This window comes from Leucopleurus acutus, assembly GCF_964270905.1.
Source record: "Leucopleurus acutus genome assembly, chromosome: 11".
NCBI classification, from domain to species: domain Eukaryota; kingdom Metazoa; phylum Chordata; class Mammalia; order Artiodactyla; family Delphinidae; genus Leucopleurus; species Leucopleurus acutus.
Window position 1 is genome coordinate 1,450,385 of NC_139152.1, and position 22,532 is coordinate 1,472,916.

The 22,532-nt window shown below is 55.3% G+C and overlaps 2 protein-coding genes across 2 annotated transcripts in view; both read right to left on the bottom strand.

Moving 5' to 3' along the window:
* Positions 1-439: 439 nt before the first annotated feature.
* Positions 440-6,621, bottom strand: SLC25A18 (solute carrier family 25 member 18; the record flags this gene model as incomplete). The annotated part of the gene is made up of 6 exons (XM_082849506.1): positions 440-591; positions 2,296-2,407; positions 4,747-4,835; positions 5,662-5,796; positions 6,006-6,060; positions 6,613-6,621. The coding sequence occupies 6 exons, from the start codon at positions 6,619-6,621 to the stop codon at positions 440-442; spliced, it is 552 nt and encodes a 183-aa protein (XP_082705632.1).
* Positions 6,622-6,677: 56 nt separating this feature from the next.
* The window catches only part of CECR2 (CECR2 histone acetyl-lysine reader), a gene marked incomplete at both ends in the record, with an annotated part of 166,599 nt that continues 150,744 nt past the window's right edge, over positions 6,678-22,532 (bottom strand). The window contains 4 exon segments of the mRNA XM_082849508.1: positions 6,678-6,812; positions 16,995-17,054; positions 19,667-19,778; positions 20,931-22,227. Coding sequence (XP_082705634.1) covers positions 6,678-6,812; positions 16,995-17,054; positions 19,667-19,778; positions 20,931-22,227 — 1,604 coding nt within the window.

Below are 22,532 nucleotides of genomic sequence, written 5' to 3' on the forward strand. Positions count from 1 at the left end.
CGCTGCAGGTTGTGGTTTGAGAGGGTGACGTTCTCAGGAATCTGGAAAGAGGAAGCATTTTCCAAACCCCTGGAGCATTTGCGGGTTGACAGCCATCAGCAGTTGAAACCACGAACCCTCTCTGTGTCCCTCAGGCGCATCTGCCACTTTCTACCAAAGCCTCACCTAGAGGCGCCCTCCCAGCCCCTTAAGACTGTCCGCACACAGGTGTTCCCTTCCTTCCCGGGCCCCAGAGCACCTGACAGTCATGTGGGCTCGGTCCCCGCAGAAGGGCCTGGACGACTCTCCCAGGTCCGACCCTGCAGCCCTGCCCGGTTCTGCCATCCTGAGTTTGAACATCCTAGAAGAGCACAGAGGCCCCTTGGGGAGCCGTCCCTCTGGCCTTGGGTTCCTCTCCCTGTTCCCTGGGGCCCTTCTGTGTCCAGCTTGGGGAGAGGCCTCACCTGAGGAGGGCGGCTCTCAGCCCCCAGTAGAGCCCCACCAGGCCCTGGGTGCGGATTAGCTCGCTGGCGATGAGGGCCGCGGCCGGGCGCCTGCTGGGGGAAAGGGGGCCCCGCGGGGCAGGGCTGGCAGCGGAACCCTGGCCGCGGGCTGCGGGGAGGGAAGGCAGCCCCTCGGGCCCCGCCCTTCCTAGAGCTGAGGGTTGTCCTAAGGTGAGGACATCAGTTCTTGGCTCCAGGGAGCGAGCTCTCGGGTCTATATTATCTAATTAATAGGATGTCCCTGCTGCTTAGGCTGCTTCCCAAGGGCACGGCCACTGCCTGCCCGGCTTTCTTTATAGGAAACTGTGGTAGGACCCCCTCCTCCGCCAATTCCTTATCCTCCTGTTAAAACTGTGTTTTTGATCTTTCTTCCATTCCTCAACCATCTCTAAACTTATCTGCATAGTTTCACGGGACTTGTACTTTGGGACACAGGAATCCCCGTATATCTTCTGCGTAATTTGTAGACCAGCAAATTATCTTTGTTCAAAAACTGCCCTTCAGACTTACTTAAGGGGTGCCTCCTTTCTCTAGAATTCCAAGACTAGGGGAACATGTCCCATTTTATGGAATTAGGTTCTTCAGACGTCAACCCTTTTTAGTGGAGTAATTCAGAGCACATGATCTGATGAGTTAAGCATCTAATAAACAGAACCGAGTTTTTCCCCTGAAAATTGGTTATTGATGCAAGCGTGTTGAATGTGGGTGAGTCTCATTAATGACCACAGCATTCGATGCACTGAAGTTGTGTGAATATTAATTTTTTAAATTCTCAGTGTTTGAGACACTTGGCCTAGATTTTAAGCCCTAAAAGGAAGCTACTTCTTGCCTCAATTTTGACTGGTATCCAGCAGAGAAACAATGCATACTAAGAAGGTACTTGCTGCCCCTTTTACCATATTTCATAGGGTAGAAATCTAGGCACAGGTCTCAAACGAGTAGCTTTAAGAAGGTGGTCAATCAGTGAACATTATTTTCCGCATGGTCTGCCTTAGGTGTACATAATTTACCCATCCATCCATATCCTGAGTTTTACTTCTTTTTGAGTGTTGAAGGAGTACTAAGACTTCTCGTCCAGGTTGAAAAACGACACGTGACAGAACCTTACCCTTTGCAGATCAAAACACAGCAGGGGCTTCCAGTGTCTGGACTTCACTCTTTCCGCAGTTGTTTGCTTCAGGCTGGTCTGATCCAGCCTGGAAACCTGGCTAAATTCCAGCTCAGCATGTGTGGCCAGCTGGTTGGAGGGGAGACGCACACCCAAGGCCTCACAGGTGCTGTGTCAGTCCCGTGGCTGACACACCTCGCCCTGGGGAGACACCCTCTGTGCCCCCCACTGGCCTCCTTTCATGGGACACACCCCTGTCCTCGATAGATGCTTTGATACCTGACCAGTGTGTCTTTGAGAGGACCCAGATTTAGGAAAGGGCCAAACTCCTTTTCCAGAGAAAAGCAAAAGAATAGGAATGGCCCTCTTCTCCCTTTCACTGCCGTCCCACGGAAGGCCAGCTTCCATAGCCACACTGAAGTGTGCATGAGCAGGCCACTGACGTTGCTTCAAATCTTTAGGAAATCAGGCCTACATGTTAAGGCAGCAGGACAGAGGTAACAGGGAAACATTCTCTCCCCCTCCTGAACTGAGTCTCATCCCTGCTGTTTGTCCTACAGCTGGAGGTGTTGAAATCCACAAAATAAAGACTTCTACTGACCTGGAGCGCTGACTGGGTCACAGTCTGGCGGATGAGTGCGAACGTGGGGAAATCTGTTCTGACAGCCCCTTATCGATCCTGCGCGAAGGTGGGAGAGGCCTCACCCAGGCGCCCAGCACGCTGCAGCTGAATCTTGAGCATTTCCAGGGGACAGGTGACCACCGCCTGGCACAGCCCAGCTCCACAGCCGGCGAGAATCTCCAGCTTCAGATTCCGCTGCGCCCCGTGGGCCGGAGTCAGGCTCCCTCGGCCACAGGCAGCCCTGCTGCCCCACCCTGGCCCGTCTACCCTCCCTAGGTATTTAGTCCCCCTGGGCTGGCTGCCACTCACCCCACTGGGTAAGTAGTCAAGCTCAGTCTCCTTAATGACAAGAGACTAAATTTAAAACAGGCTGCCAGGGAGGCTGAGACCAGGACCATGAAACAACCCATTGCAGGACTGCTTCCTTCCTGATCCCCCAACAACTTTCACTGGGGCAACGGGAAGCACAGAGAGAACTACAAAGTGTCTGCAGTTGATCTGTTTCAATTCATCAGCATAAAAACAGACACAGAAAGATGGACCAGAATCCAGAGCCCAGAAATGAACTCCTGCATAGACAGTCACCTAATGTTCGCCAGGGAAGCCAGGGATACTCGATGGAGAAGTGACAGCCTCTTCAAGGAATGGTGCTGGGAAAATAAACTCCTGCATAGATGGTCACCTAATGTTCGCCAGGGAAGCCAGGGATACTCGATGGAGAAGTGACAGCCTCTTCAAGGAACGGTGCTGGGAAAACTGGATATTCACATGGAAAAGAACAGAACTAGACCTCTATCTTATACCACTCACGAAACTATCAAAGTGGATTAAGGACTTACATGTGAGACCTGAGATCATAAAACTCCCAACAGCGGGAGAAGTTCCTTGACATCGGTCACCTAAAGCACAAGCAAGAAAAGCAAAAATAAACTAAAAAGCTTCTTCACAGCAAAGGAAACCATCAACAAAATGAAAAGGTAGCCTACTGAATGGGGGAAAATAATTGCAAAAATATACCTGATAAGGGGCTAATATCCAAAACATACAGAGGACTCATACAACTCAATAGCAAAAAAAAAATCCCAAAAAATCCAATTTAAAAATGGGCAAAGGACCTGAATGGACATTTTCTGAAGAAGATATTCAAATGGCCAACAGATACGTGAAAAAATGCTCAGTGTAATTAATCATCAGGGAAATGCAAATCAAAACCTCTCAGCTATCACCTCACACCAATTAGACTGGCCATCACCAAAGACAACAAATACCAAAAGTTGGTGAGGACATGGAGAAGAGGGAGCCCTCATGCACTGCTGGTGGGAGTTTAAGTTGGGTATTTTCCCAAAGAAAACAAAAACAGTAATTCAAAAAGACTTATGCACCCCTGCGTTCATAGCAGCATTATTTACAGTAGCCAAGACGTGGCAACAACCAAAGTGTCCATGGATGGACGAATGAATAAAGAAGACGAGGTGTATATCTATTTATTTATTACATACAATGGAATACTACTCAGTCATTTAAAAAAAAGAAGGAATTCTTGTCATGTGCAACAACTTGGATGGACCCTGAGGGCATTACACTAAGTGAGATAAATCACACAGAAAGAGACAAATACTACATGATCTCACTCATGCGTGGAATCTATAAAAATGCAAACTCATAGAAGAAGAGTTTGGATTTGCGGTTCCCAGAGGCAGAAGATGGGGACTGAGTGAACTGGGTGAAACGGTGCACAGCTGCAGTTACAAGGTCAGTGCGTCCTGGGGACATGATGCACAGTACGGTGACTGGAGTTAACGACACCGCTGTGTATGTGAGGGTTTGCTAAGAGAGCAGATCCCAGGAGTTCTCATCACAAGAAACACATCTTTGTAAAAAACAAAAGGGTACTTCCCTGGTGGTCCAATGGTTAAGACTCTGTGCTGCCAATGCAGGGGGCCCAGGTTTGATCCCTGCTCAGGGAACTAGAGCCCACATGCAAGCTACAACTAAGGAGCCGGCGTGCCACAACTAAGACCCAGCGCAAATAAATATTTTAGAAAATAAAAGAACTCTTAAAAAAAACATTTTTGTTAACTCTGTGAGCGGATGGGTGTTAACTAACATCATTTTGCAGTATATGGATGTCAGGTCGTCAGGCTGAACACCTTAAAGGTACCCAGCGCTGAACATCAGTTGCCCTCAATAAAACTGAAAAAGGAATTCGTCTGCAAAGCCACCGCGATGAGAAGCCCACACACCGCGACGAAGAGCAGCCCCTGCTCACCGCAACTAGAGAAAGCCCATGTGCAACAACGAAGACCCAACGCAGCCAAAAATAAATAATTTATTTAAAAAAAAATTCGTCTGCTGGTTGATGACGGAGCATATAGATCCTATACGGCCTGTCTTTCCAGGTTAGAAATCACCTTCCGTCTGCCAAACCACACCAGCGCTCAGCCACCTATGCACATTTACACACTTGCTGACAGGTGAGCCAACGCGTGGTTGCCACCCGCTCCCGCCACCTTCCAGAAAAGAGCGCGATGCACCCGTCCTCCAAGGAGCTGCTGCCGGAAGTCACTGGCTGCCAGCTTGATGGCCTTCTCTGGGGTGACCACGGTCAGGTTCACCGCAGCTCCTGGAAGGAAACCGCGAGGGTGGGGCGTCTGCAGCCATAGGGACCCCTCCCGCAGCCAGTGAGCTTCCGGGATGAGTGAGGCCCCTGGGAGTCGGGGGGGCTCCTCTGCCTATTTCACAGAAACGCCCTTTCTTTTCTGCTGCCCCGCTAGGACTGCATGTGCCCAACGGCTCCTTCGTGCACTTCCCACAAGTCACCTGCGTCTTGTTCGTGCCACCCACCCCCCGACAAGTGACCAGTTCCCCAAATTCAGCCTGATCGCGAGGTCCTGCGGGGCAGGGCTGGCAGCCGTGTGGGTCCCAGGGCTTTGCCTTTACGCTCAGGGCCACTGGCGCATCAGCCCCTCTCAATCCAGCCTCGTGTCCATCTTGCAAGGCTCGACAGCCACGGTGTGCGGCCCTGGCTGGGGACACTGCGGGGGCGGGACCAGCAGGGGCTGGTGCCGGGGAGAAGCCCCTCTCTCTGCAGCTGTCCCGGCTCTGGGGCGGGGGGAGCTGAGAAGGTGAGGCTCACTGGCCTCCACCGCCACACACAGTTGTACCAGGACGGGGCCCCCGCGCCTCACCACATGCAAATGTGTTCCTGCTCCCCTCGCAGAAGCAACGTCAAGCCCCCCAAGTTTGTGCCAACCCGGGTCCTGAGGAGCCCGCTTTGGTTCGTGCCCAGGAAGCCCTCCCCCCGAGCTGTCTTCCCCGGCAGCCCACTGCCGTGGAGGCGGAGGCCAGCAAGGTCAGGGTGAGCAGGCAGCCGCCCCGCCCTGCGGGGCCCCGCACCCCGACGCACCCCTGGCCCCCAACATACATTCCTTTGTAGATTTCCTGTCCACGCTGGTTCTGTAGCCGAGCCTCGGCCAAGTCGATGGGAAACACACGGGTCACCCCCAGGAGCCCTGGCACGCCTCCGTTGATGAGCGTTGCTCTGACACTAGGCCCGGGGTCGGGGGTGGGCACAGTGGGGGAGGCTGGCCGCACAGCCAGGATGGGACCAGGGGACGGAGGGCAGGACGGAGAGGGGAACGGGCACGAGAGGCTCCTCGGCCCCTGCCCCACGGGAGTTCAGAGGCCCCTCTCCTCGGCCCGACCAACCCTGCAGGGCGAAAGCACCGCCCCCAGCCCCACGGGGAGCCAGGAGGCCGGGCGGGGGCTTCTGGGAGGGAGGCCAGCTCCGCACCCAGGGGGTTCAGCTCCTTCAGGGCTGCCTCCGGGCCCTCTGGCCGGTCCCCACCCTGGAACCACGTGTAAAAGTTTCAAATGATTTTTCAAGCAGTTTTATTTCCAGCTTAAGGTCAGAACTGAGTGTGAATCCTGGCCGTGCTGTTTGCTTCAAGCAGTCACCTGCCTCTGATCTCTCACCCCCAGTCCCCCAGGTGAGGCTGGCCTCACTCTAGGGTTTGTGAGGATAAAGAGGTTATGTGTTTGGTAAATGAGAGCCACAAACAACAATAAGAACACACGCTTCTGATAAAGGAAGAGAACCAGGGTTAGAGCTTGAGATGATCTGATTGTGGCCAAAAGGAAAGAAAGTCACACTACATACATCGTGAGGTCCCTCGTCCTTGAGTTTGGGAGACTGAAAATGGAAAACAAGGCTCCTCGGAACCTAGCACAGAGTCCCTCTGTCTCAGGCAGAGGCAGATCCTTGGAGGTAGATTACCTGAGAGAGGATAACAGGACGTTTTTCTCAGGAGTGGACCTTGATAAACAAGCCAGAAACTGAGGCAACAAACAGACTGTGACTTAAGTTTTGCAGCCTGAGAAGATGCAGGGCCAACAATTACCAGTTCCATGGCGTCCAGGGCACCGGGGGACAGATGCTCTCCTTGGGACTGGGAAGGGAAGCCGTTCACCTCAAATCCTGGTCAGAGATCGTCGGGAAGCTCCCAGGGCCGCGGCTCCAGTGCAGGGGGAGGTCGGTCACCTGGGAACCCGTGCCAGCTGCCCACGTGCTCAGTCCGCTCTCTTCCTGGACCTCTTGGGCCTTGGGATCAAAAGGTCAGAAGAAAGCGGGTGAGGATGCTGGCGCTGGGAGGGGAGTCCCAGCGTCTGGAAGGCCCGTCCTCGTTCCCGGGCAGCCGACACGGCTCAAGCGTCTCCAGCGATTTTGTTTTGGGGAAGAAAAGAGATCAGCATCTCTCTTGGTGTGTATTGTCCCTTTCGGGAAAAATGGACTGAGTGCTAGGCGCTGGGTGCCCCAGGTCCGGGCGAGAACGCTGGTTATCAGGAGCCGCACGTGAAGGAGGAGACAGGCGGTAGCCAAAGCAAATCCTGGGGAACAGCCAGTGACCTGCCTCTGCCCAGAAAGATGCAGCAGGGAAGGCGGAGACTCCGGGATGGGGAAAAGGCGACCTGAGGCCCCAGAGGGCGTGAGGGCGAGGGCTGCGGGTGTCCGGGAAGAACATCCAGTGGGGCAGGCGCCGTCCCTGCGAGCAGGGACACCGAGTCACGGAGGTGGCGGGGCCGAGGCCTGACCTCCTGAGGCCTCCTGCCTTTGGCTTTTCTTCTGAAAGAGTCCACTGAAGAGTGCTGAGTCTCAAGGTGACGGGACGACTGGCCGCTGCGTGGAGAGCAGATGGCGAAGGTCAGAGGTGAGGGCGGACAGAGAGGATCCAGGCTGCACGGGAAGGTGGGCAGGGTGCGTGGGTCGGAGCTGGGACAGGGAGGCTGCAGGCACCGGGTCTGAGCGCTGGCAACATGGGAAACTGGGTCTGTGGGAGGAACAGGGCTGGAGGAGACTGGCGGGGGGGATGCTCGATCCCTGCCCTCAGGATCCCTCAGTAAACGAGGTTATTAGCACTGGTTTGCAGTGCTCGGGCCCAAGAGCCTTCATCATGCCCAACATCAGCAAAGGGACTGAGCATCTGCCAACCGCAGACCCGCGCCTGGAGTTGGGGAGAGGAGGGGGCCGGCGCCAGACTGCAGCCTTAGGAGCCCTAAGGCCAGGAGATTCGTGTCCTGGCTGTCCTTCCAGACGCTTGCTAAGCTGTGGAGAGGACGTGTTGAATTCCAGCTGCAGGAAACAACGGGCCGCACGGAAAACCCTTCCTGTCGGAATCCAGACATTCAAATAACTGAGAATCTTGCAGCCGTTACCCCTGCTGTTTGTGGAACTAAATTACTCGCTTATAAATTGTGGTTCACTGCCCACTGGAACAGAGGTACCTAGAAGAAGCCAGAAAAACCAACGGCACCCGGATCCCAGGGCCAGTGGAGCTGCAGGTGCCCCTCCACCAGACGACGGGCCCATGTCCCCAGCCACATGCCAGGCGCTATGGCCTGGCATCGCCCTCGAGCCGTGAAGGCAAGGTTTGTGGGTGGTGAGTGGATTGTCAACAGTCAGCAGAAAGAAAACCGGCAGCCAGGGCTGCCCTGGAGTCACGTCCCACAGATGCTCAGCCCAGGGCGACCGAGGCCCGAGTGCCTGCCGCTCTGCCAGAGCTTGTGGGGTGCCTGCCGTGTGCAGGGGGGACTCAGCTGAGAACAAAAGCAGCGCCCCCCACCCCGGCCCCAGGCAAGGGCAATTCTTCCAGAAAACAGGCCTGAGGCACCCAGGGGCTCAGTGTGCACTGCAGGGACAAGGCCGCCCGGGTGCAGGCGCCTCCCTCATGAGAACCTTTCACCCCTTTGACTTGCAAGCCCCCCACCCTCCTGGGACCTGTGTCGCTGGATCCCAGTGCCCTAGAACACCCCTCCCTCTGCACACCGCCTGTGTGAGCTGCCCGGCTCCCCCGTCAGCATCCTCCCCGCCTTCTGGTCATTCCCTGCCACTCAACACCCAACCCCCCAGCCCCTGGTGGCCTCTCCCTCCCGTCCCCAAAGCCAAGCAGTCTATGCCTTCACGCTTCCTCCGAAAAACAGGGCCCCGCACATGCTGGGCGGGGACTCAAACAGAAACTGGGTCAGTGCTGAGAAACCATTATGGCACCTTGAGTAATTTCATGTTTTAGAATCTAACAAAGATGTGCGCTTTTGTTTTTTTAATTCTATTTTTCTAGTAATCCATTTTTGCTGTATCTCACAAAACTACTGGTCCACAGTAGGCTGGGGGGAAACAAGCCCCTCTTCATGGGTAGAAATGCTGCCCAGAGGCCAGCTCCCGGCCTCCGCCCGGCACCCAACCTGCTGCTCCCAGGACCCTGACCCTGCCTGGGGTCCACCTTATGGCACCCCCGCACCGTGCCACCCTTGAGCCCCCTACTCACTGTCCCCCTGATGGGACGGAGGTCCTTTGGGCCTCTGCTCCCCGCATCGGCCCTTTCAGCCGCTCCCACCTTGGCCTCTGTGGGCCCACCTGACGCCCAGGTACAGGCCCAGCCCAGGGCTCCAGCCACAGTCCGCGGCTGGCATCCCATCCAGATGCTCGGCCTGGGGGAGTGCCCCGAGCCCCATCCTGTGCCCCCTCCCACGGCCCTTGGCTCCCCAAGCATGCGAGGCCCTGACCACCTACTGGAGGCCTCCAGGATTGGAGCCCTGGCGCTGCAGCCCCCAGGGCACTGCACTTCCACGTGCGTATGGTGCCCGTGCAGCAAAGGAGACGAGGCCGTGCCACAGCCTCCTGTCTGGCAGAAGCAGCTCCTCTCCTCCTCACTCTAAGCTCGACATGGACAGTCACCCACAGCTTCTGCCTCTCTACTCCCTCGATAGAGGCCAGATCCCCGCCCGCTGTGGGACGACTGCTTTGCGAGACCCCCACTTGCCTACAGCAGCCCCTTCACCCCGAGCCATCTCCTCTCCTGTTTCTCCAACAGGCGGGCTTGAATGAAGCCCCAGAGGCTATTACTCGGGGGCAGGGGGCGGGGCAGCCCCACCTCCCCAGAGGCCTGGAGTTCAGGGAGGAGGACGAACAGCACCGGCCTGCAGGCCTGTTCCGGTGCTCTCTCTGCACGGATACCTTCTGTCCGTTTAGGGGGAGAGGGCGCTGCAGGCTGGTTTGCAAGGTCCCTGCACTTTGAAGAACATCACAGCTGAGCTGGGAACTCAGTGCTGCCCTAAGGATTCTTCCAACTCAGGGGCTGGAAAGCTTTAGAGAGGAATGTGATGGTCTTAAAGACCAGCTTCCCGAGCGGTCAGGCTGCGGCTCCGGACGCAGGGGACTTGTTGCTCAAGTCAGCACCCCCCGCTTTAGCCAAGTGATCTCACTCAGTGCGTCTCGTCTCCACGTCACAGCCTTGCTGAGGACCACGCAGGGCAGCGGGGCAGAGTAGGCTTTGCAGTCAGGCTGCTTACGAGCTGCATGATCTCATTTACCACTCACTAGCTGTGTGACCTTAAGCAAGTTACTTAACTTCTCTGTGCCTGTTTCCTCAACTATGAGACATACTCCGACGTAGAGAACCTGGCACAGCAGCTGGCACATACGAGGCGTCCACTTAATGGTACTGTCCCTCCCCTTCCTGGTGGCAGTGGATGCTGACACAGGGTGTGAAGCTGGGTCCAGAGGGCACAGGCCAAGGACATTACGATAATCCAGGAAGAGGCAGGAGAACCTGCAGTGGGAGGGAAGGGATGCGAATGCTTTCTGTGAAGCAGCAGCATGGCCAGATGCCATGTGTGAACCCCCAACCAGCAGGAGGGGCATCAGGAGGGCTGCGGCGGTGAGGACACGGGGGCAGAGAGAAAAGCCTGGCTGTTGGCATGAACTTAAAGCATTGCCACAGAAGAGACACCATCGCACACCAGCTAGGGTGCTACAGACAGAGCTGGAGCTACTGGCTGGGCCTGGCGCCCTGTGGGTGGGAACGTGAAGTGGTACCGCATCCGTGGGAAACAGGATGGCAGCCCCACACGAAGTTAAAACCTGAGTTACCTCATGACCCAGCACTTTCACCCCTGGGTGTGCACCCAGATTTGAAAGCAGAGCCTCGGACATTAACTGTGCACCATGTTCACTGCAGCATCATTCACAGTAGCCAGAAAGGGGAACAACCCAAACACCCATCGATGGGCGGTGCATAAACACAATGTCGTCCATCCACACAGTGGAGTGTCACTCGGACTGAAAAGGACAGACTTCTAACACCTGCTAGGACACGGATGCACTGGGAGGGCACTGCGCTCAGTGAAATAAGCCAGACACAGAAGGACAGATACTGCATGATCCCACTTATCCGAGGAAACTGGATCAGTCAAAATCACAGACACAGAGTAGTAAAAGTGGTTACCAAGGGTGGGGAGGTTAGTGTTTAATGGGGACAGAGTTTCAGTTTGGGATAAAAAACTTCTGGGGCTGGATGGTGTAGTGGTTGCATGATGATGTGAGTATCCTCAATGCAACTGCAGCACACACTTACCAATGGTGAAAATGGTAAGATTTATGTGTATTTTACAATAAGAAGCAAAACAAAGAGGTGAGTAATGAAGGTCTTAAATTACATTTAAACATGAATGGGGGGCACTGAGGAGCGGAGGAAGGTGTCCACATTAATGTGAATTACAGTAAAATGGTTAAGAAAGGGTTTTATAAACAATATACAAGGTGTAGGAAATAAAGTCTGGAAATAAAATTGCAAATTGTTTACTAATTGAAGAATTTAAAACACTGGCAAACGAAAAATTACCAAACAGCAGCAGGACACATGGGTGTCAAAGTCCAACAGGAATTTGGAAAGGGGATCAGCGTCTCAGAATTGATGGAGGCGCCAGTCGGCTGCAGTGACAACTGAGGTTACAGGTAAAAAAGTCTGGTCGTCTGGAGGAGGCGTCCAGAGGAGAAGGGGTGGGAGTGGGGTGAGATGCGGCAGTGGGACAGGCCTGGGCCCTTCCGGGAGGGGCTGATGCACTGCCAGGGGCCATGGAGGAGCAGAGGGCTGTGAAGTGGGTGTGGCCAAGGCAGCAGCTCAGTCCCCACCTCCAGGAAGGGAAGGAGGAGCCAGATGCCAGGAGAAAAATGCCAGGTGAAGAGCTGGGATGAGTTGGGATGAAGGTAAAGAGAGGAGACTGGGGCAACGTTTATGGGGAGGGGACCCAGGGGAGGAGATGGGTGTGGTCAGAGGACTTGCGGGGGGTGGGGGGTGGAGCGAGGACAGTCCGGCCCCATGGACCTCGGGACGCTCCAACCCAGGGTCCAGGGTCTGATCTTAATGAGCCCTCACAGGATTCCTGTGCACACCGAAGCTGCAAGTTGTGGGGAGCGGTTTGCAATGCTGACGGTACAAAGGTCACCAGGAGAGCTCCGAAAAACCCCGGTGCCAAGGCTGCGCCCCAGACCAGGGAGAAACTGTGGGGAGGGCCCAGGCATCTGGTTTTTTTAAGTCCAGGTTTTTAAACCCCTAATGGGTGGCCTAGATTGGCAACCACTGGTCTAGGGCATTGCAAGGCCGAACATAAGGTCACTAAAATTTGTTGGATCAATCACAACAGCAGCGGCGGGAGACGCCACGGGGAGTAAACGGATGGACGGCAGAAAGGACTGGACAGCAGGTCTGCTGGGTTTAGACCCCAAAGCACCCACCAGTCCAAGGGTGGGACTCGAAGCAGAGACAGGCGAACGGGGGCAGGTATCAGGAGGGCAGGGCCGGGGATGCAGGGGCAGCGAAGGGCTCATCAGCCCTGAAGCCACGCGCACTCGGCACCCTGCCTCAGGCCCACAGGTGCTGGCTGAGGCCCAGCTCGCTGTGATTTCTCAGGTCTGGGACAGGAAGCCGGAATCCGCACTTCTAACGAAGCCCCGGGCAGTGCTGCAGCCCAGAGCCACACTGGAGCCCCCTCCCTGGGCCAAGGGACACACAGGTCTCCTCCCAAGGCCAGCTCCACCCCTGCGCCTTGGGGATCACTTCCAGAGGCTGTTTTCTGCACTGTGTCACCTTCACTGCAGTTCAGTCTGGCCGGGAGCAGAGCCGGGGTGAAAGGGGAGAGAGGGTCTCAAGCCAGAACAGGGCTCAGAGGAGACAGAACGGAACAGGCCTGAGAGGGCCTGAGACCCTGCCCCTCAGGGTCTGGCCCTGCGCCGGCGTCTCTCCCGACCCACCATGGCAGCTCAGCACTGCGTTCTGCTCATATGTTGCTCTCGTGCAGCGTTTCTGCCCTGTTTTTCTCCCTTTACTGTGAAGTCTGCAGACAAAGCCGTATTTTTCCTTCTGTCCTGTTAGTAAGTACGCGAGCGCCAGGCACACAGAAGGGATTTAATAAATACTTACTGAGAAGGTGACTGCGAGTTAGTCTGTTTTCATCTTAGTTCCTGGGGCTGGGCCACGTCCTTGCCTTCCTCCTGCCGACTCAATTCCTCCCCAAAGCAAAAGCTGTGGACACGCTCCAAGGAACCAACTGCAAGGCTCTAAAAAATAACACCCAGCCTTAATTGGCCAGAACAGCTCCGCCATCCTGCCACTTGCTGTCTGGAATGAGGTTCAGACCCAAGCAGCTAGGAGCGGGCAGTGCTTTTCCAAGTCGGAAGACATCTCAAAGGCACCTGAATTGGTACCCACGTCAGGGATGCAGAGGGGGTGGGGCTTCAGAACACAACAGCCAAATCGGGAGACTTTCCAGCTGCCTCCTTGGCTAGTATATCACCGTCCATCTTTCACTCAAGATTTTTGCTAGAATTGCCTAAGGAAACTAAAGGAGTGAACCCTGGTAGCAGAAAGGGAACAAAAACAGGAGCACATATGTTCCCCTTTTAAAAACCCAAAGGAAAACCATGAGGTCAGGAGACAGATCTCCAGGATGCAGTTGGGGGAGGGGACAGGGTGGGCTGCGGCAGCCTGGACACTCAGTCCGGACACTCGGCCCAGAGGCATTTCTCCCAAAGTCCTCTCCACAAAGTTTCAGGGTGAAGGTCGCCTCCAAGGGCCCGACCTTGGATTAATCTCACCCTGGAGGTGCCACTTGTTTATAAAATTAAGACATCTTCCCTCCCAATGACAGGAATAGGTTTAGAGACAAAAGCCATTACTGTCTAACAAGACCTCTGGATGTTTCCAAATGTCAAAATGGAAAGTTCCGGGCTTCCCTGGTGGCGCAGTGGTTGAGAGTCCACCTGCCGATGCAGGGGATGCGGGTTCATGCCCCGGTCCGGGAGGATCCCACGAGCGGCAGAGCGGCTGGGCCCGTGAGCCATGGCCGCTGAGCCTGCGCGTCCGGAGCCTGTGCTCCGCAGCGGGAGAGGCCGCAGCAGTGAGAGGCCCGTGTACCGCAAAAAAACAAAAAACAAAACAAAATGGAAAGTTCTGTCAGTATTTTGAGACTAACCCGCATTGATCACTCATGGCTGGCTTCCTTCCTTTTCCCTAAATCTTCCCCACCAGCTTTCTTTTCACACTCCCATCTATCTAAAGTAAGCACAGGTATGGTACCCATGGGGCTTAACAAGTGTAAATGTCAAACAATGATTCTGTAAACAGGGATAGATTAACACCATCTGATGGACCAGGTTTTGAAACAGAGTTGACCAGTGGAAGACACTTTGCTTTGGTCCCAAGGAGATAAATCTGGGAAACACCCTAAAGGCATTCAGCTAAGAGCTAAGTTCCTACTAAAAAGTCAATCTCTGGCTAAAACTGTCAGAACATTCTGGCCTTCATTTGGTGAGGAATTCATGTCATAGTAGGAGGGGTTCCAGTTGGGAATCCAAAAGTTAGAAATCAAACTTTACACGCACGTATTCATATGAGCACACACAGGTCCACACATCAGGATGCAAAGGGGGCCAGGTCAGGGTCCTGGCCATCTGCCCCCGGCCCCGCCCAGGCTGAGGGGACTGAGAGTCAAGCAAGACAAACACTCCAACTGGCATCACATCAAATTCAGGGTTTACTAACAACTTCCATTTTAAAGTTCATTTTTGGGGGGTTTCAAAAAAACACATGGAAATGCAACTACTCAAGTAGAAAATGTGATTGACATAGTGTTTTATAGTGTAAGTGTTTTGTATGGGAGACTGACTGCACTGTGAACACAGTTCTTAAAAAGGACAAGGGCTGAAGTCTCAAAAATATATACCAATATATCAATGGGGATAATGTTACAACAAACAACTGAAGGTCATGAAGGTCACGGCCCAGAAAGTGATAAACCTGAGGGGGAACAGATCTGGAAACTGGGACTATCTGTGGTAGCATTTCTACTGAAAGGTATTACTTACAAGGATAAAACAGGCCAGGAATGTTTGTGACCTAAGACTCCAGCTAACTGATAACAGGCGGCTCCTCTTCATCTCTCCTCCCCCTCCCCCAACAACAAACACCCTCCCAGGAACTGGGAAGGAAAACTAAATTGGGAGGGAGGAGAGCACCGCCTAGTCTCCAAGCCTCCAGCCCAGGCGCAGGCGCACACTTCACTTACGGGATGGGTGGTCTGGGTTTGGGTGAAGCGCTGTTTGTGCAAGCGCCTGGGCTGGTGAGGATGGCCCTGGGCTGGGCGCAGAAGGTGGGGCCCACAGGCCTGGTGGGGAAGAGTGTGTGATCCCCAGACGCCGCCTGGACCCACCAGCCAGCTTGTTACTGCTCAGCTTCTCTGCAGAGTCCCCGTCCCCACCCCGTCCCCGCCCAGTGCGTGGCCCGCGGGGACTATGTGGGCTGAGATGGGGCTGCCTTTTTAGGTGACGGCCCTGGGGCCTAATTCAAACCTCTGTCCTGATGGGAGTTTGCCCCGATGATGAAAGTGACACAGGACACACACAACTCACACGTATCACCTTGCTATTTTAAGAATGTACTTTATACAAAATAACCAGTTCATATGGAAATAAATCTACAGACCTCCAAGGATCAAAAAGCTTTTGAAAAAGTTCTTTTAAAAAATTATCCAACACACAGTATAGAACTAACTATTGAGGTAAGTGTGGCTCTCAGTGAAACAGGGAATCAGCAGACCAGACAAAATATACACAATATAAAAATAAATAGCATTCCCCTTTCCAGTACTGGCCAGGAAAGCCCACGGGCTTCTGCAGCAGGGGAGCCGGGCACGAGCCCCAGCTGGGAGGGCAGCGTTCAGTAACTCACTCCCGAACCCACCTACCCTTTTCAAAACCACAGGTCAGCTAGCTGGTTTGAGGCGTTTCTACATCAGCCCCCAGGGCAGAACGAGGGAGAGACCAGTGTGCAGGCAGCCCGCGGACGGACTGCTCAGCAAGGGCCTACAAAGCAGTGGGGATGAAGAGCGGCCAGCCTCACGCGAGAGGACGCAGGGCAGGGAAGGCCCGTGTCCCAGCAGAGTCCAGTCACGGGCTCAGCCCCTGGCTGGGGACCCCGCACCCCAGCAGCCGCGGCCCGACGCCCCAACTCCCACACGACCCGATTTCTGAGGTGGGCATCCCAGTCCTTCCGCTGGACTCTGAACGCCCTGGATGCCGCTGTTCTGTGACGGTCCCTGCCTCGGGGCGATTGGGTCAGGGTTTCACAGGAAATTTCACACCAGGACTTGAGAGCAGTGTGTAGCTGCAGATAGGAGCTTCCTTTAAAGAGTGAGAAGAAAGCTCAGCCCAGGTGGCGCTGGCTGTCCTGGACAGCACGCAGCCCACTCCCGGACCGGCAGGAACTAGGGCAAGTGACGACCCAGCAGACAACCCGCGACAGAGACCGGGACGCCCAGGCAGTCTCAGCCCAGTCACGAGAACGCTGCCAGGCTCTGTGGGCCAGGCTGGCTGAGGGCCGAAGGCTTTCAAGCAACATGTAAGTTTTCCTGTTCAGAGGCCCCCGGGGCCCCAGGTAGGGCGTCCTGCTGACAACAGGCCAGTGTGTCCCCCACCCCCACCCCCTGCAAGGGAGACGGTGCAGCAGCTTTAGTTCCACTTTTAAAAGGTGGGATGAGAAAAGCGTTACCAACAGGATCCTGTGTGTCTGTCCTTACTTAGTCTTATGTTTTTACTGTAATAAATTTTAGCCAAGAGCTAATTTTAAATGGACAGACTCTGAGGGGAAAAAACCCCAGGCCAGACACCTCCCCAAAGGCTCTACTTTTCTCTCTGGATCTTTTATTTCCCTGGGTCCTGGACAGATAGTTTCTAACCAAGGTCAGCGGTGGACGTGAAGTCCTCCTGGCCCCTGACAGGCGGCAGTAGCCCCAGGGGAAGGTCCCTCTGGGACCTCCTCCCAAGCCACGTTCCAGCTGGGAGGAGTGCAGGGGCCCGGCCGGGGACGGCCCTACCGGCCAAGGGACACAGCCAGCTCACCACAGTATCCACGTGGGGCTCCACTCCCTCCACACCCCCTCAGTGTCCACTCACCCAGAAGGGAGGCTCCTGTCCTGTCCACAGCTCCTGGGGCAGCGGGTGATGGAGGAGGGGCTGCGGCGGGGGGGTGGGGGTGGGGGGGAGCAGAGCGACCCGAGGCTCCGAGGCCCCCAGGCGGAAGGAGAGGGCGGAATCGCTGTGGTCCCTCCTGGCCCTGCCCCGGTCTGGTTCGGCTCAAGGCAGCGGTGCCCACAGCCTCGCACCCAAAGCAGCTTCAAGGCCAGCGGGGAGAAGGCTCTGGGCCCAGACCAGCTACACAAAGCTGCGGTCTCCCCTCCCAGCTGGTGCACAGACACGCGGGGAAGCACAGTGTCCTGGGCACGGTCCTTCACAGCTCGGGGGCCAACCTGGACCTGCCCGCAACCCTACCCCATCCTTCCCAAGGGGCGACGCTGACCTCCCCACCCTGAACCACATCACGCCCATGACAGGGTTCTAACAAGAACCAGGATCCAATGAGAACACAGCCCCCAAACTCACTCCATCTAAAAGCACGCCAAATTTTAGTCTGGTAAGGAAAAATTCGTGTTTCTGTGCAGCGTGTCTGGGAGGCGTCCGCGTTCCCAGCGCTCAACCTGCCCAAGCCTCGTGCGCCCCGCAGGTCAGCATCCACGTGTTTGGAGCTGGTGCCTGGGTTCCGCGTGGACAACAGGGATGTTTCCAACTTGTTTCTTTTCCTACTGAAAGCGCAGGTTTATTCCAGCTTCATCAAGGACGCTAGGACTGGAGGCAAGGTTTTCCCGGCCTCTCACACAGCTGAATTTATAAGAAACAAGTGCAAATCAACCAATCAATGTTTTATGGAAGCTTTTCTACTAACCCAAAGGCATGCTTGAAAAATACACTATTCTTTACAGAAACCTGTTAACTTGAGGGCATCTTCCTTAGTTGTTTTTTTTTTCTTTTTTCCTTTGTGGGATATTCGAAAGTTTAAAACGTATGAGTCCTAACTTTGGTGGCATCTCAGCTAAAATCAAAGAATGCTAAACAGGGAGAATCCAGTGTCGTTGGCTTCTAAAACTGTAATAAAGTAACTTAATACTGTAAAACTGTTTCCTATCACAGACAAACAAGTGATTTCAAGAACTTGCTCTTGATAGCTATTTTAAATCACCATGACTTATTTTACTATGATTCACATAAAATGAATAAAAACTATATATACTGAAATATTCCTAAATTCAAGCTGTAAATCTATAGAATACATTTTCCTATTAAAAACTGTGCAGCTTCTTTATTGATACTAAACATATACAAACCTGAGTAGTCACTGCCACAAACTGGGATTCGTGCCAGGAAGCTTGTGGCGTCTTCTAGACCACAGTCCCGGCAGGCCTGTGATGGGGACAGGTCACCTCACCTTCTAACGAGCAAATGCCTGATACTGGTTCACAACTACCTGGCGGGGCAGCTGGCCAACCAGGAGGGGCGCCGCTGTGTTGGATCAGGACCTGGGCGCCAAGCCAGGGGGCTGCCCCTCATGCTGACAGGAAGAGCCCGTTAGAGGAAACACGGCGGCCTTGCCTGCCCTCTCCTCCAGCTCCCAAATGTGAGTGGGTCAGGGCTGTAAACAGAGGAGGGTCAGCAGGGCTGCAGGCCCACCAGCCAGACTCCATCCCCACCACCCGCCCTGCAGGCTTTATGTACAATACATTCACCACCAACGACAGAAATCATCTTAAAGGCAACATGAAAACTCTGTAAACTGGACCCAGCTCCAAACACATCCAACACGAGTAGTCCCTTCCCCAAACGTATACCTGAGTGCAGCTGCCATGACAGCCCACCAGCACCGCCCCCCCAGGTCAGGATGATCTTCCCTGAACAAGAGTCTCAGGGTCTCGAAAAGCCACCAGAGTCCAGCCCATCTGGTCTCCACTCTCGCCCAGGACCTCGCGAGCAGGTGCGTCGGTGAGGAGGGGCGTCCAGGCTCTGGGACTCACGAAGTGATGCCAATGACGGGAGAGGTGGGTGGGGCTGCGCCCCCCTCCTCCCCATTCTCCACCCTCGTCATATGCAGCTTTCTGTTTCCCTGGGGCTTGTTTCCTCCTTGGACTAGCTCTGAGGGAAGCAAAATAAAGACAATTTAAACAAAATTAACATGTGTTAACTGTTAAGAACAATTAAGCTCAAGCACTCCTCTCCGTCTGGGGAAACAGCCTGATCTAGCTTCGTCAGCCAGTTCTGCTGGAGTGCGGGCTCTGAATCCTGGACCGCCCGACTCACAGCTCAGCCCTGTAGCGGCCGAGGACTCCTGCCTCCAGGGAGGCCGGGTCGGGGCAGGGGAGAGAGAGCAGGCACGGGCAGCTCAAGGCACGGCGCCCAGCACCGTGGACCAGCCTCTCCCAGATGAAGTAGGTGGGGAGGGTAAAACAGACAAGGGATGGTATCCAAGAAATGCTGGCAGCCAGTCTGGGAAAAGGGAGTTTAAATAATCCCCAAACAGCTGGTGCCGTAAGAACAGGAATAAGGGACTCGCCAGTACGGGAGGGAAGCTGCTTCCGAGGCCCTGTCAGCTGGAGTGCTTGGGCCGGGCCCTCCCCAGCTGCCCACAGGACACAAAGCCCTTTCTGGGGACAGTCTCTGCATCGACAGCAACAAACTCAAGTCCTTACTTCCTGCCACCTGGAAGAATGAGAAGACCTCTGATATTTCATCATTCTGACCTGATCGAGAGGAAGTGTTGGGGGCTTATGTGGTGGCAGCCCCTCCTGTGGCGCTGCTGGTGCCGGCGTCTTTGGGAACGAGGGCCGGGACTGGGCCGGGTGCATCTGCAGTCTAGAGACGTAAGTAAGGAACGGTTAAGAATGAGCGAAGACAGACTCAGTGCAAAGGAAAAAACCTTTAATTGTGAAAAGTCTCACACAGACCCTGCCTTGACTACCCAGGAGATCAACACGGCACACTGACACAGGTGCTTCCAAGTGTGGCGGGTGAGAGATGCCTGACACCACCTGTGCAGGACTCCTGACAAAGGTGTGCAATGTGACTCTGAACATGAGAAAACAACGAGAAGAATCCAGGGTCTGGGGCACTCTGACAGCAGAAGTGGCCTCCGGACTTTGAAAAACAAAGAAAGCAAAGCCAACGTTGTAAATTAAGAGACTACACAGGCACAGCAACCAAACTAGATCCATGAACCTCGAATGGATCCTGAATGGGGAAAAAAATCAAAAAGAAGCAGAGCTACAAGGACACTCTGCGGACAACTGAAGAAATCCAATAAGGCCTCCATCAGACCAGCTGACGCTACTTCCTTTGCTGGGGTAATGGCCTGGGGCTGTGCTCCAGGAGGACAGAGACAAAGATAAGACAAGAAACATAACAGGTATCCAGAGAGGCCTAAAGCAAATGCGGAAAGGTCTTCTGAGGCTGGCCCTGGGAGGGACACTCGGGTTCTTAAGGTGGATGGTGCTGGTTTTATGGTGAGGCTTTTTCAAGACTTTTGACTTGAAAACTTCCTGGATGACAGATTACCCGGGTGGGTCTATCAGAATTCTCATGGGGACAGTAATGTAACTTGCCCTAGCTCTGGATAAACCTAGTTTTTTCATTCAGTGTTAAAGGAAGAAATGAGAGGCAAGGAGTAAGCCTGGGACACCACCTGTGACCGCCCACCCCAGGTCTGAGACCCCTTCACCCAGGTGACAGCCTCTGCCTACAGCTCCCAAACGCTGGCCATCAGGTGTCCAAAATCTAACTGAACGGTCACTTAAATGCCAATTCACTTTCACGAGGGAAAAAACCACCACAGACAAAACTGGACTCCAAAGCTAGCACCTTCCCAGTAAGTCCCCAGCACCCACAACCCACATGCTCTTCCCGCGCCCACACCACGCACACCACCTTCATTACCAAGGCCGTTTTTCTTTGTTAAAACTACCATCTACTCTTTTTTTCCCTAGAAAACAGCACTCTGTGCAGCCTTACCCGGACGGTCTGTACATCTCCTGGAAAGGCACCCTCACCCCACTTCCAGGGCCCATCTGTTCCATCATCACAGCCTGGAAGTGGCCCAGGCCCTCTTCTGGATAGCGGTAGAGGGGGCACTCGGGGGACAGGCCATTGGGCTGGGCCACCACTGGGCGGTGAGGTGGGTGAGCAGCCGTGGGGGAGGAGTAAGCCCTGGGCTGGAAATGCCCGGCCGGCCGCTGCGGCGGGTAAGGAGGCCCCGCGTGCAGCATCACCCCGTGCGGGGGGCAAGCAGACGAACCGAAGCCCACCCCCGAGCTCAGCGGTGCAGGGGGCGTTCCGTAGAGATACTCGCTGGCTGACAGCGAACTCTGCCGCTTGGTAGCTGCATTGTGGTTGTCCAGATCTAAAAATTCTTTGGGACTCTCTGGCCTCTCCATAGACTCATCCTGCTTCTCCTCTGGGCCGGGATTCTGCCCATCAGCTGTCTTGGCGACCACGGTGTCCACCCGCGCGGGGGAAGTTAAGGCAGCGCCCAGTGCCTCGCAGCCCTGCAGCCCGGCCCCAACGCTCTTATCGAGGAAGAGGGGCCTGGCAGGGGCAGGCTGAGCCGGCGGGGGCCCGCTCGGGCTTCCCGGGGCAGGGAGGTGTCTCTGCCAGTCTGAAAAGCCCTGTGGACACGAGTAATAAGGAGTCCGCGGGTAGTGATGGTAGGAAGGCTGAGGTGGCGGCTGGTAGGGGTACCTCATTCCCTGGTGGGGGCGGTACCGGGGGAAGACTCCAGAATGAGGGTCGTGGGACGGAAACGCCCGAGGGGGAAAAGGCTGAGGGTGCGGGGCTGAGGGCTTGCCCCCCATCACGGGGCCCACAGCCTGCAGGCCTGGGCCGACGTGGTACCGTGCAGTGGAGCTGGGGTACTCCAGGCCAGGTGCATACAGGGGGGCGCACGTGGGCTCGGCGGGTGGCATGGCCTCTGGTGGCGCTCTGCCCTTGCCCTCGGACCCACACGGGGAGGCTTCCACCCTCAGTCCGTTTTCAGGCAGTGCCCCCGGGTCAGCTAGGGCACACCCCTGGGCGCCTGCGAAGCCGCTCCCCGAGAGCCAGGCGCCCCTGCCCGCGCTCACTGGGCAGCTGTCTCCAGGCTCCGAGGACTCGCGCCTGAGCTCTGGGCCATCCGAATCCCTTCCCTGGGGCGAGCTCCGCCTGGCACAGTCGGCCTGCAGTGGGGGCGCGGGGTGAGGTAGCTGCTTGAGGAACGCCCCCTCCAAAGCACCAACACTGGCTGGTTTCTCCTCGAGCCCAGGCAAGGGATCTGCTGCAAGAAAAACGGAGACAAAGTTGCGCCTCGGGAGCTGAAACCTCAGCATATGATGGGCAGTCAGACAATGTGGACGTGGGGCCCCGGTGGCGACACCCTGATTCCCCCAACCCAGACCAGGGCTAAGGCTCTGCAGCTCCTGCAAGATCTGCCAGAGGCCTCGCAATCCCTTCCGCACTAGCAAGGGGGTGTAATCCGTGTGCCCAACTCCAAGGACATGTGAAACATGCACGGAGGGTGCGCTGGCGCTGGAACTGCAGGCCTGGTTGGGAGGCTGTGGCCTGACAGTGAGAAAGAGGGAC